Source organism: Colius striatus, chromosome Z, assembly GCF_028858725.1.
Source record: "Colius striatus isolate bColStr4 chromosome Z, bColStr4.1.hap1, whole genome shotgun sequence".
Lineage (NCBI taxonomy): Eukaryota > Metazoa > Chordata > Aves > Coliiformes > Coliidae > Colius > Colius striatus.
In genome coordinates this window covers 7,927,364-7,942,274 of record NC_084790.1, presented here as the reverse complement: position 1 = coordinate 7,942,274, position 14,911 = coordinate 7,927,364, and the positions used below count along the sequence as shown (strand labels likewise).

At 35.1% G+C, this 14,911-nt stretch overlaps 1 protein-coding gene across 1 annotated transcript in view; it reads right to left on the bottom strand.

Annotated features, from left to right (window-relative positions):
* The window catches only part of KIAA0825 (KIAA0825 ortholog), a 251,533-nt gene that overhangs the window by 135,249 nt on the left and 101,373 nt on the right, over window positions 1-14,911 (bottom strand). Inside the window, exons 13-14 of the mRNA XM_062018445.1 lie at window positions 12,864-12,974; window positions 8,626-8,765 (exon numbers count right to left, since the gene is read on the bottom strand). Coding sequence (XP_061874429.1) covers window positions 8,626-8,765; window positions 12,864-12,974 — 251 coding nt within the window. The remainder of the gene's footprint in view (window positions 1-8,625; window positions 8,766-12,863; window positions 12,975-14,911) is intronic.

Genomic DNA, 14,911 nt, shown 5'->3' with positions numbered 1-14,911 from the left:
CTAATACAAGTATGACAAAGAAAGAATCAAGAAAGCAGAAAAAGCAGTCCAAAAAGGAAAAGCCAGAGGTATTCAAGCTGTGTGATGAAAATTTGAATTGAACTTTAATTATATTACTATAAGTTGGTCTTTTTAAAAATTAATTTAACCAAATTCTAGAGAAGAGTTTGCTGATATGTAAACTTTGTGAACTATCTTTACAGAACATGATGGAAGGTTGCTTTGTTTAAAGCAGCTATGACTTGAAATCAAGTCTAAATATGCTTAATGATCATACTGCATGGAAAGCTTATCAACTTATTAATTACTTTTCTAATCAACTTGCTGCTACCAATAAAATTAGATAAATGGGAAAAAGTATGAAAGACTTTTGTAAGGGTGTTATACCTACAACTTCTTATAACAAGTATAATATCATTCTTGTGCTTTTAAGCAAAGATCTTCAGGAATCCACTGGGAAATCTTTCTGAGGGTAAACATAACAAGATACGAAAGCTTTCATCAGCTTTTTCATGTTTTACTCTGAAGCAAATGATGTCTTTTTGTAAGAATATCTGACCCCTCAAAGCTCAGACTGAAATGAGTTTTCTCACTGATAAACTGGCCTGCATCATAGAGTATTTTGGGTTGGAAAGGACCTTAGAGAATTATGTTAGTTGGTTGAAAGGTTCAGCTAGTTCAGTATTGCTGGTTAAATATTATGAATTAGAGAGATTTTTCTTGCTTAGAATTTTTCTTTAATGTTTATTAGCTCATCTGTCATAACATTAAATATTCATCTTAGTTTGAACTCCAGTGCAGCCTTCCTGTTAGTCACCACATAAGAACAGTATTTATATGATAGACATCATACTTATAGCCCACTGATGTTTCGCTCTATGTATTTGTCTTTTTCCCACTGGCTGCATTTGTGTACCAAAAGCTTATCTAAAGGGCATCTAAAGCTCCTATAGGTAGCTCAAAGGAGATACTTCTTTTTTATTTTAGCAGGACTTACATCCATACATAAAACACATAAATATAGCTATATAGTTATCTCAGGTAAAGAGAATGTGCTATTTGTTATTTCCCCATAGCATAATCTTCTACATGTATACAGGATGCCAAAATATATTAAAATATAGTAAATATATGAAAATAATATATTTTTTAATAAATATATTAGTAAAATTACAGATCTAGTGAATAACACCTATGCCCTGTCACAATGAATCATTCTGCCTGTGACAAAATAATACACTCAACCTCTTGGGATAGTACCATGTATTTTAAACACATACCTTCAGAGAGACAGACTAACAAGTGTAATTTATCCACATTTCTTTCTTGCTGATGTAAATACCTCCCCATAACTTGCTGACATTATCACACCCATCCAGCTCTTATCGTTTAGCCACAAAATGAATCTTACTGAGTTTATAAAATCTTCTGTTATTGACTCTAGAGTTCTCCTTCCCCAGTGAATCCTTACAAGACAAGACAAATAGTTATGCTGTCTTTTTTGACCAAAAGAGCTAGTCAAAATTCAAATTTATACATGCTTTTTCATTTAGGAAGAGAAACTGAAGATGGAACAAGTTATTTCTGATAAAGTTCTTTTATTTGAAGAAGTATAAAACTTCTGCTTTCTTTATAGTTTAAATCCCAGCAGCTGATGCAGATGTAAAGAATGGAGAAAAGATACATTTTATTTGTTTATAGAACCAAATCTTTCAGCAGACATTCTGCACTACTTGCTTCTCTGCACTGTATTCTCAGTGCTTCTTCTGTCATTGGCTGTTGTTCTATTCTTTTTCTGTATCTGTTCTGGTAGATCATTTTACTTGTCTCTCATAGAGATACTGCTCTTGAATGCAGTCACTCTCTAGTCAGTCTTGACAGCTAGAATCTATTGTAACTTTGAATGTTATTTCATTTTGGAAGAAAGTCTATCATTTTAGTTTTTAATTCGAAAAAGAAATTTTAGATCATATCTATCCTGAACGAAATGTAGATCTTAACCTTATCCATTTCAATTCAGTAAGACACAAATAATAGCTTATTAATATAATAAGCTATTACCCATGAATCAAACGAATCCTAAATTTGTGATTGTGAAAACCTCAATAGAAGACAAAGACTTAAAAAAAAATTGGCATCTGCCCATAAACTGTTAATATATCAGCAAACTACTTCTGTATCTATATATTTATGTGTCACCAATCCCATAGTATGTTACTCTTGTTCAACTCCCTTTAGAGGTTTTTCTCCCTAAACATTTTCTTTTCAACCGAGAAAGAGCTTCTATTAATCAATCTCTGGTTAATGGCTTCTGTAAAATCTATCTTACATATGTCAAATGGGAAAAAAAAATACTATCAGAATATCTCCAACACTGATTTTATGGAAGAGTATCCTGAAATAATGGCATTCTGGTAGCCAAAATTTGATGAATTTAGTCCTGTGGCCACATTACCTTCTTTGTACTACCCCATGTATTTGGATCAATAGTGAACGGGTTACTTTCTTAAAATGTATTGGGTCTAGAGCTCTACTGTAGCAAGAAGTTCGTACCAGAAGTGACTAGGTTTATGACCAGCTATCCGTATGACCATGTGCCTCAGAGACTATCATCACAGATGTATTGCTGTCTTCACCCTTTGTCAAGAGAAGGTATATTATTCTCAAAAGGGCTCTTATTACAGTCCAAATGGAAACTTCTATTTAGTATTTAAGAAACTCCATAAATTCTGCTTGCTGTTTTCTTTGGCTTATCACTGGAAAATCATACAAAGGATCAGATTATCTGATGAACGTCTCTTTTCTCTTGATTTTCCAGCTAGAATTACATAAAGTCAGTAAACCTTCTATCATTTTACCACATTGGTTATGCAGGTCCAGTGTCCAATAAGTTTACTGGTCAAATGAATATTTTGAGTAGATGCCATTTTAGGAATAATTTTCTAATCTTTTGTTTTTTGGCTACCATGACACAGTTTGCTGTCATGAAGAAGCTAAGGTGTTCTGGAGCTTTTACTTATAAGCCTTATCCTGGACAATTCACAAATATCTACTGGAGAGAGCTATCTCTGCACAAGCACACAAACTTGTCAAAGACACTTCCACACTCCTAATGAGGACAGTGTTTCAGATTAATCCTCAAGGATTGTCAGACAATCTGCAAGACTGTATTATCCTAAAATTTTCTGTGGTTGAATCATGAGACTAGTACAGTAGCTATTTTTTCCAGTTGCCTGGTAGACTGTGCCTCAGGATTATTACACAGTAGGAGTTATTACAAGGAAGTATGAAAATAATGACCTTCAAGAATTTGAAATAAAAGTTTTAAATTATTACACAGATTTAGCCAATGCCAGGATTTTAATGGAGGTAGTAATTTATTTAAAGAATGTGCATTTTCTGTGGTAATAACTCACTGCTGTGACTAAAAGTTCACTCTGATTCCTAAGTGAGAACAGTTGATAAAGTTACCACCTTTCACTGTTCTTTTGGAGTAATCTAAAAAAAAAAAAAATCATTGTTACTTACCTTTAGATGTCTAAAAATTAATTATTTTAATTAATATTTAATTAGTGCTTAAAATTCACCTTAAAACGCCATATTATACATTGTGGTAGTTAAAGAGCTGCTTCAGAAGTGGCAAATAATTGGAGTGGGGGAAAAGAAAAAAATTCATTCTACAAATACATTCTAAACTTATTTATCTTGCCAGAAATTAGTTTATAAAAGCAGTCTTAGAAAACTCTTCATATCTATTAATGTCTGGGGAGTTGGCTGAAACTGCACTATGTAGTTTTTAGTGGAAATTCCCCTTCCCCACCCTGCTTATGTGTGCGAAGTAAATAATGTCTTTTTGAAGCAATTCACATTTTTTGGAGTCAAATTTCAGACTTGCAGCTTTATACTTATCACAGATTTGTAAATGTTACTATCAGTTCTTATTTCAAAGTTTTAATGGGGATTGGAAAACACTTAGGTTTAACTGTAGAGGCTACACAATATCATCTTCCATTAGTCTCTGAAATACACATTGTGCAAGACAAAAACATTAGGTGAAACTGCCAAAGGCCCTGTCCTCCCATGAGAACAGTTTTTTTCCAGTTTATCTCCATGTGCCAGTATTCAGTTTAAAGCTCTGTGTAGAAAATGAAATGAAATTTCTGTAACAACTGGAGTCTCATGTATTCATTGTAATGAATAAGGGCTTGGTGTTTTTTTAAAGGAATACATCACTTTTTTTCTTGTAAATCGTTAACTTGGTGCTGCCATCTCTTCTTAAACAGTACTTTTTCTACAGAGGCAACTTTGCCAATCCCAAAAGCACTCCCTGCTATAACAGGGAATATACATTATTTATGACTCTCACCATGGTATAATCATGTAATAACAAGTGGAGTGCAGTTAAATTACAGAATCACAGAATAACAGAATCACAGAATGGTGGAGGTTGGAAGAGACCTCTAGAGATCATCCAGTCCAACCTCCTGCTAAAGCAGGTTCTCCTTGATCTAGTTGCACAGGAACGTGTCCAGGCGGATTTGGAAACTTCCAGAGAAAGAGACTCCACACCTTCTCTGGGCAGCCTGTGCCAGAACTCCATCACCCTCACAGCAAAGAAGTTTCTCCTCCCATTCCAGTGGAACTTCCTGTGTTCCAGCTTGTGTCCATTAACCCTTGTCCTGTCACTAGGGACAACAGAAAAAAGACTGGCCCCATTCTATCTACACCTGCCCTTTAGGTATTTATAAGCATCGATAGGGTCCCCCTGTCTATGCCAGGCTAAACACCTCCAGGTCTCCCAGCCTTTCCTTGCTTTTTCAAGAAACGTTCCAGTCCCCTCATCATCTTGGTAGCACTGCTCTGGAGTCTCTCCAGCAGTTCTTTGTCTCTCTTGAACTTGGGAGCCTAGAACTGGATATAGTACTCCATGTGTGTCCTTACCAGGGAAGAGTAGAGGTGGGGAGTGGGGGGTAACTGCCCTTGGCCTGCTGGCCATAATCTTCTTGATGCACATCAAGATACCACTGGTCTTCTTGGCCACAAAGGCACAGAAGCTGCTTTCTCTCTGTTCCACAGAGTTGCTCTCCATCATGTTATCCCCAGCCTGTCCTGGTGCATGTGGTTGTTCCTCCCCAGGTATAGGAATCTGCACTTGCCCTTGTTGAACCTCATAAGGTTCCTCTCTGCTCAGCTCTCCAGCATGTCCAGATCTTGATGAATGGCAACACAGCCAGTGCTGAATCACAGACAATGGTGAATCAGCCATTTCTACCACTTTGGTGCCATCAGTGAACTTGCTGAGGGTACACTCTGTCCCCTCATCTAGGTCATTGATGAATATATTGAATAAGACTGGCCACAGAACTAACCCCTGTGGACCCCACTGGCCATAGGCCTCCAACTTGACTCAGCACCATTGATCACTACCCTCTGAGTTCTGTCAATCAGTCGTTTCTTGATCCATCTACCCTTCACTCATCCAACACACACTCCCTGGGCTTTCTTATCAGGATATGATGGGAGACGGTGCCAAAAGCCTTGCTGAAGTCAAGGTAGATGACTTCTGTTGTTCTACTATCATCTACCCAGACAGGCATCATAGAAGACTATCAGGTTGGTCAAGTATTTCCCCTTGGTGAATGCATGTAGAGTCCACCAGATGTGGACTCTCTTCTTTCATGTGATTAGAGATGACATTTAGGATGAGATGTTCCATGACCTTTCCAGGGATGAAGGTGAAGCTGACTGGCCCTAAATCCCCTGGGTCTTCCTTGTTGTCTTTTGAAGACTGTAGTAACATTGTCTTTCCTCCAGTTCTCAAGTACCTCAACTGTGGTCCGTGATTGTTTAAAAATGAAAGAGAGTGGCTTAGCAATAACATCAGCCAGCTGGATGTAACCTCAGCAGTCAGGGTTGCATTCCAACAGGACTCATATATTTGCAAGTGTCCAGCTTGACTAGCAGATCCCTAACCCAACGCTCCTCAAACAAGAGAAATTCCTCAGATTAAATGTTTATGTGATGCCTACTATAAATACCACAGGCTTTTGTTATCATGCAAAAAAAAAAAGTTATCATTACTGAGATACATCTACATATAAGCACCTCTTTATTTAATGGGAGAAGGAAAGACAGTGTAAAATAAAGTCAAATGTACTTCTCACTATTCAGAAAAAGTTTTGTTATCATTAGGGCAAATCACTAAAAAACTAAAGTAGACTTAGCTTTTTATCTGTTTTCATGCATAATATTACAAAATTTTGCTATTTATAAGTACATAATTCTGTAAGCCCTTTATCTTACAGAATAAGAATTGAAAACTGTCATTGCTTGTATTTGGGTACAGCTTATTAGTCCAACTTTCTTTGTATCAATACATAACAGCTCACATAAGAAAAAAAATGTAGCTTATAAGGTATTCGAAAGCTGCTGTATAGCAGAAGGAATAAAGAATGCAATCATTTTATCACTAGAAAATTAAGCTTTTTGAAATTAATTTAGAAGATATGGCTGATCACACGGTTCACCTTTACCTAACTTGAAATATTATTCCATAATGGTACCAATATTTGTTGCTTACAATACCAATATTGTAATTATATTAATAAAGCTCATAAGTCAATGGGTCCTGATGGGATACATCCTAGAGTGCTGAGGGAGTTGGCTGATGTGATTGCTAAGCCTCTCTCCATCATTTTTGAATAATCATGGAGGACAGGTGAAGTGCCTGAGGACTGGAGAAAGGCCAATGTCATGCCAGTCTTCAAAAAGGGCAGGATGGACGACCCGGGAAACTACAGGCCGGTCAGCCTCACCTCCATCCCTGGAAAGGTGATGGAACAACTCATCCTGAATGTTATCACTGAACATATGAAGGATAAGATAGTTATCAGGGGGAGTCAACATGGCTTCACCAAGCGGAAATCCTGTTTGACCAACCTGATAGCCTTCTATGAGTGCATAACCGGCTGGCTAGATGAGGGGAGAGCAGCAGATGGCATCTACCTTGACTTCAGCAAGGCTTTTGATACCGTCTCCCATAACATCCTCATCAGAAAGCTCAGGCAGTGTGGCTTGGATGAGTGGACAGTGAGGTGGATGGAGAGCTGGCTGAATGACAGAGCCCAGAGGGTGGTGATCAATGGCACAGAGTCGAGTTGGAGGCCTGTGGCCAGTGGAGTTCCACAGGGATCAGTTCTGGGGCCAGTCTTGTTCAACATCTTCATCAATGACCTGGATGAGGGGACAGTGTACCCTCAGCAAGTTCCCTGATGACACCAAACTGGGAGGACTGGCAGATTCCCCAGAAGGCTGTGCTGCCATTCGGTGGGATCTCGACCGGCTTGAGAGTTGGGCAGAGAGGGACCTCATGAGGTTCAACAAGGACAAGTGCAGAGTCCTGCATCTGGGAAGGAACAACCCCATGCACCAGTACAGGCTGGGGGTCGAACTGCTGAAGAGCAGCTCTACAGAGAAAGACCTGGGAGTCCTGATTGATAATAAACTAACCACGAGCCAGTAATTTGCCCTCATGGCCAAGAAGGCCAAGAAGATCCCTTCCAACCCCTACCATTCTATGATTCTGATTCGTTCTATGATTCAAAATCTATATAAATAGCACATTTTCAAATTCAAAGTAGTATGTATTTCCCTAAAGCTCAAGAGGCTGGTCCATCAACAGATTAATACATTCTGTCACTTATTAACTGTGCTAATTTAAGCAGCTAGGATAAGAGTATGATCCTGATCAAACATTTGTCAGTCTTTGCAAAAGACAACAGGTAATTGAATAAGAAATGGATGCATTGCACCTCTCAGTAAGAGACAAGACAGAAGTGGATGCAATGTTGTACCCCTGACAAACATTAGACTACTTCAGAATGGCAGAACTAAATGATATCAAATATTATGAGACCTAAGGCTTTGGTTTTTCTTTTTGATGAATAGGGAGAATTCTTTTGCTAAAGAAAGATGGACTATGAGACTTCAGTGCAAAATTATGTCAAACAGGTGTTTATACCATTAGCTTTTCACCAATCTGATAATTTGATACGAAAGCTATTAAAAGGAAGGATGTGATAGTTTGTTGTTTAAAACACAATGTTCATAGAATGAAAACTTTGTAGAGCCATTCTTTCATTTGTTCTGCTTTCATAATGGCATTAATGATAGTATTAACATAAGGATGCATACAAATATACTTGTAGAATGCCTACAGTGACAAACATATAATAACTTAAAATCTCTAAGAAGCTTTTCATTGTTGAAACATAATTTTGGAAGTGATCTTTCAGACTACTAATCCATACTTTTAAAAATCTGTGTAAAGTAGTCATGGTATAAAAGCTCCGTTAAGTTCAAATTCTTTTTAAGTACTTTGCATTTATGACAGCATCCTATTTTATTAAATTGTAGTCTGCTTTGAAATGATGAATACTTTGACTGTAAAACACTCTCATTAAAAAGGCAATGATTTTTTTCTTTCTTTTTACCCATTCAAGAAGTGTCCCACTGATAGCTGAATGACTATGAAAAAATGGTTGACAGCCTTCCTTCAGTACTTAAATAGCTAAAAATGAATTTGTGTTTCTCACTTATATAAGAAATGACAATACAAATACTTACTCGAACTTCTCAGTAAAATCTTCACTAACAGACAATCATGACATAACAATGTTTCCAAAAGCAAGTTCAAATTGCAGTAAGGTTGGGCTAAGAGCAGTTTCAGCTGACCCTGGTCTGTCATTTCTCTGGCTGATGAACTCCTTTCAAAATGTAAGATAAAGAGAGAATAATGTAGTTAACTTATCTATGAAATTAATATCCTTAAAGTGCATATGTAATGCTATCTCTCTTAAATGTCAATTCCTCCCAGATTACTCTAAAAACGCTTTCATGCTTGCTTACTTTAAGGCAGCTCAGGGAAGGAATTACATTTAATCTCAACTAGCTAAAAGCAAATTAACATTTGGTAGTCTGCCAAAGTTATAACTGATACAAAGCAACCTCACTTATTGCTTTCATGGAACCATGTTTGTCTTGTTATACCAGGCAAAAAAAAAGAAATTCTTTTTGGTGCTTGAATATATTTAAGGCTATTATTCACTATTACATTCATTGTTTAGTAAGAATTCTTGAGTGTCCTTCATGAAGTACATAAAGCTCTTAATTAAAAAACACAGACAATGCTCAAAGGGGCTGCAAGATTTCACATTAGTTTGACCAATTCTTACAGGTCATGAAAAAATCCACCTGAAATATTAGACTGGTTGGGTAATAGCTTTGCCAGCAGGGAGAAGTAAGTAAACATGCCAGAAGTACAATTTAATTAGCTTTTATGGAGATTTACATTTGCTTTCTATTTGAAGTTTAGGTTTCCAAACAAAAATATTCCAGAGCTTCCTCTGAACTGAGCCAATGACCAAAACCCAACCATTCCACTCACACTGGAGCAACTAAATAAAAAAAACAAATCAAACAAATAAAAAATGTTGGTGTCTATCACTCATGGTATTTAATATTTTCTAAACATTTTCAAAAGAAGCTTTCAAAAATGGGTTGTGGGTAATTTTTACCTTGGAAAGTTTGATTTTTTATTATTTTGAAGGTTTTAAAATTAAATTTCAATTGATGTTTAGCCATTGTATTTATTTGTTTTGGCTACAAGTTTACACAATAGTAGTTGCTAACACTGTGAGTTTATGCATTACATATGTAAACTTTCATGCACATAAATTTTACATGCACTACAGTAAAAACTGCATATGCATTGACACATTATCTGCCGGTACACACACCACCTTCAGCACCAGTTAAAGCCTTCTTCATCAGGAGCTACATTTTCCTCTAGAGAAGCATTTATATACTTTGCATGCACAGAAACATAACTAGAATGGGTTCAAATGGCTGTTCTAACAGAGGGAAATTCTCTGTTATGTTAAACCACACTTCCATAAACCCATTTCCCAGTAGAAATTTTACATCACACACATTTATGTCAAAACTTCACAGTTAACACTGTAATGGTAATTTTAGTAAAGGAGGGTTTAATACACTTTTAGCCTTTGGGATTTTAACAGTAAAGCAAGTACCTGTGAGTTGATAAGCAATGTATGTGCCATGAAAACTTATGTACAGCTTTTGTGATTTTCACTTGGTATGTTACATGTAATGATTGGTATTGTAGCTCTGGCTCAGCTATATATTTGCATACAAGCACATACTGGATTCTAATAGTATTTATCTAAAATATATACACATACACATATACACATTTAAATCTTGATAGAACTTGGAGTCAAAATACTTTTTTGTATTTAAAGCACATAATGTGTTCAAACTTAATGCATTAGGCCTTTGCATTCATAATAGGATTATCTTTATTTCTGTATGTTCAATATTACTTATATCTATATAAACTCTAATGCATGTTCAGAACTAATTAGTAGTTAGTGATTAAAGGTTAAATTAAAACAATTACCATATTCACACTAGAATTAGTGCTGTGGTTGAGCCACTAATTTAGCTAAAATATATGGGCCAATTTCTTTTTTTTCCTTCCTTGAATGCCAAATCATCTTGTCTAATAAGGTCAGTCATTGTCTTCAAACCATAAGAAAAGGAACAAGTCTGGTCAATTAGATTTATGAAGGATAAAATTTTAAAAGACTTCAGAAATAAATTCTTAGAATATCTGAGTTAAAATAAAACCTTTCTGTCATTGACCAGATGGGGAGTTATTGTGTTGTAATATACACTAGTTCTTGGCTCTTTAAGTCTCTTGCAAATTGAAATGTACAATGATGTGACTCACTTGGAGGAAAAATAAAATATAGCAGACATTCCCTACAGCCATGAAGCTAGCACCAATAAATGCACTGAGAAGTTTTGTAACGTGCATATGGAGAGGCATATGTTCTCCCATCCTCCTAGCTCAGTACTAGTGAAAATAAGACTAGCCTCATAAAAAGTGATAAAAGGTGAAGTACATATAAATATCACACATACAAATGTTCAGTTTTGTACAGTTAAACACCCAGAGCTCTGATTGCAAACGGTGTGACCGTAAATCCCAAATGAAGCAAAGAACAAATCACAAATACCACTAAATGAACTGTAATATAAATTATCAGTAAGTATTTACTTTGATAACCAACTATGTAATTTTGGTTAGTATCCAAAATAGAAAAAAATGCCTCGCTCTAAAATGTCAAGTTAAAGATTTCATAAGGCAAATAAGCATTAATGCTAATTTATGTTAACAACATTGACAAAGATGAAGTCAGATAAAAAAAATAGACAGTAGCCATTTTTAGGTATGAAAAATAATGCAGTAAATCTGGTTAAATACTAAAATTGTAAACCAAATAATTTCAGGAAATAGCAAAACTTTTTCCTGAAACATCAAACTTAGGAAGAGGAAATACTTAATAGGCACAGTCAAACCAGATTAGAGTCTCCAGTTAAAAATGAGGTAGCCACAGCTGGGGGGCACAGAACAGTCTATGCTTCTGATTTTATTATGACAGTGAATATATATTTTTCTTAGATGTAAGAAATAAAAACACAGTACAATTCAAGAAAAAATAAGGATGCTCTAAAAAAATAGTTTTCTGCAATATTTTAATATGTGTCATATTAATACATATAGTATTATGGGCCATCCTCACACAGGTACATTACATCTTCTTAGAGCTGCATTTCTCTAGAGATCACACAATCATTTCCTCTTCTCCTCTCCTTTCTCTCCACCCACACGTAAGTTATAAAGCCACTGACAAATTTCCTTGAAGCTTGACTAAGAGGTAAAAACACATGGTTGGCATTCTGGTCAGCCAAACACACAGCTTTGACTCAGTTACAGTATTTATTGCCTCTGGTTCAGTAGGTATCAGAGACACCAGGGAATGACAGTACTGCTAACATGTAGTTAGGACTGAAGGCTATGGAGAGACATTGACATGTTTTGTGTAGCATGGGGCAAAATCATAGGGAAGATACCGTGATATACAAGGTACAACATACTATGTGTACAAGGTAAGAAGTAGTAAATCCACAGTACATTAGTCATCAATAGGTCACCATAGGTCACTACTCATATGGTAACATGTTCCTCCAAGATATAAAAATGCTTTCTCACAAAACACAATAACAATGCACAAGAGGAGCTTATCATGAAAAGGGAGAGTGTAAATCTCTCAGGAAATAACTTTTGAAGAGGAGGAGGAGGTGAAGGGGTTAGGAGAAGATCTACACTGGTGTGGGAGTGCTTCAGGTTCAAAATTAGAAAGGGAATGACAGCACAGCTGGTAGCATATGTCTCATATGTAACTTGTCATTATATGCAATGACACAGAAAAAGAAATTAAGCTTTTGCTTCTAATCAGCAGTAATCTCCCCAAAAAATCAACTACGATCAAGCAGTATATTTTTCAATGAGTTATTTGTATATCAAAACTTTTTTTTAACCAGCAATCATAAACAAAAGCATACATTCTTTATCTCTCCTTTAATTATAAGTCTTTCTTAAACAGCAACTGTGCAGAACTAAATTATTGTCAAGAGCTACATACTTATTAATTAAGGTAAGGAAATCTTACAGATAATTCAAATATCGAACCTAATTAATAGACTAGAAAAAAGCTACATAGTGCACTGCTTTCAGCATGACCTTTCTTTATAGGCTTTTAAAGTTTAGCTTAGGAAAATCTGAAATGAATATTTAAAAAATTTATTTTAAAAGAATTCAGAGTATTAGTTAGACCTTTTCCAGATATGTTATTTTTTTTAAAATGTTCTAACACTATTTTATTAATATTGACTATCTAGTGATTCATTTACAGCAATCGATTTCTGATACTTACTTCAGTAAGGAAGAACAGGATGATGGCATGCAAAATAACCAGTGTAATGGATGATAAAAGACTTTTGAAAAATCTTGAGGAAAATGTTTGTCAGGATTGTCCAGAAATGTCCTGAAAAAGACCAAACACTTTTGAACTATATGGAAGGCTGGAAATCCCTTTGAATCCCTAGTAATAGTTATGTGTATATATACATATATATATATACACAAGATAGAAAAATCTCTTTGGCTAAATAGTACTAATATATATATACATACACATAACTGCAAATTCATTTATCTTATATACTGTTAAAAATGTCATTCTATACTTTATTTACTTTCAACCTTTGAAACTTGGTGGTAGCATCATTAGTACTGTTAAAGAAATTTTCTTCCTATTTTTACTCCTATATAATATGTTTCAAACTATGTTTTAAAATGCATTGAATAAGCAAATTGCTTTTCAGACAATAATTTCTATAGCTCTTTTGTTTCTATATAATACATCATAAGTAGAAGATCAATCGGAATCAGAATTTGAATCAGAAGCTTTCAACCTTCACTGGCTTGTAAGAAAAAAAATATTAGTTGAAAAAACCCACAGTTTTCAAATGTAAGGATGGATGAAGAATTACACAAACAAGTTTCATGTAATTTCTGCATTACCTCTCTTACTCAAAGGATGTGAGAGGCAATAATCAGATGTATCCAATCCACTGATACTAAAAATTATCAATTTTAATAAATTTATTATATTATATGAGTATAAATACATCTATAATTCTAAGTACACAAATTTCAAAATTAATATTTGCCTTTACTTATTACTTATTACTTACTAAAAAATAATAAAGCGGTTAGTATTTGCACAATTCTCTAACAAACAGTAGGATGCAATAATGTGTGACAGGAGTGGATGCCTCTTGGCCTTTTCCCTTTTATTCTCATTTACACTGAATACAATTCCAATAGAGAGGATATAGCCTGTTACATCCATCCTCCACTAACCATAATCAGTTATCAATTTTGCACCTTACTTTTCCATTTGGCTGTAAATTATTCATTTTAACAACCTTTCTTTTCTGAAGTTTGTTTCTTTATGTATCATGGATGAGATTTTCCAAATTATATCAAGAGAGTAACTACCTTTAAAAATGCCACTGCCACAGAACTCATATGGCATTTTTTCTTTATTTTCTGGAGTGATTCAATGCGATTCCCACTTTTGAGTCAGTACTCTTTCTATTGCAGTAAGAGTGGAAGGATATTTTAAAACACATCAGGAAAAGACATGAAGACTTTTGCAGGACAAGAGTTTTTACAAGACATAAAAAAAGCTACTTCCAGGACATGGAAGCAGAGAGAGTGGATCTAAACACTTAAAGCTGGAGAAAAAAAAATGGAAACACACTGGAATACAGCCTTCAGGAACTGTTAGTCTAAAACATAAAATCTCATCTTTCTTATAGCTTGCTTTGTCAACACAGCATTAATAGTATTTGTGTTTTGGCACCTAATTATTTGAAACTAAATTTTAGCTCTTCCTCATAGCTGCATATAAGTAATTTAGAAGTGTAGCCAATGTCTATATGGTCAATGACTGCTTGTAAGAGCTCAGATGAAAGAACCGAAAGAATTATGCTTTAACAAAAAACAAGTGTATAACTTCTGAACTTCTCCAAAAGATGAGCGATTTATTTGGAAATTAATTTTACTAATCAAACAAAATTAGTAGGAAGAATTTACTACAGACTTCAAAATTATCTTAAGTAAGCAATACCTGAACAGAAGGATCAGTACATAATGAATTTGTCCTCTTTGTGAATTCAAGAAAACCAGATTAAAAATAGATTAAAATCAGAATCTTACAGTCTCTTACCCTCTGAAATATTTTTCTTAATATAGCAAAGTAGGCAGTCAACTTCCTAGAAAAAAAGCTTAATATATACAGTTTAGGTATTAACCTAATACAAAAAGACCACATCTTGTCTACTGATAGTGTATGAAGACTAAACTAGGGGGAGTGGCTCATACAGGAGAAGGCTCTGCTGCCATTCAATGACA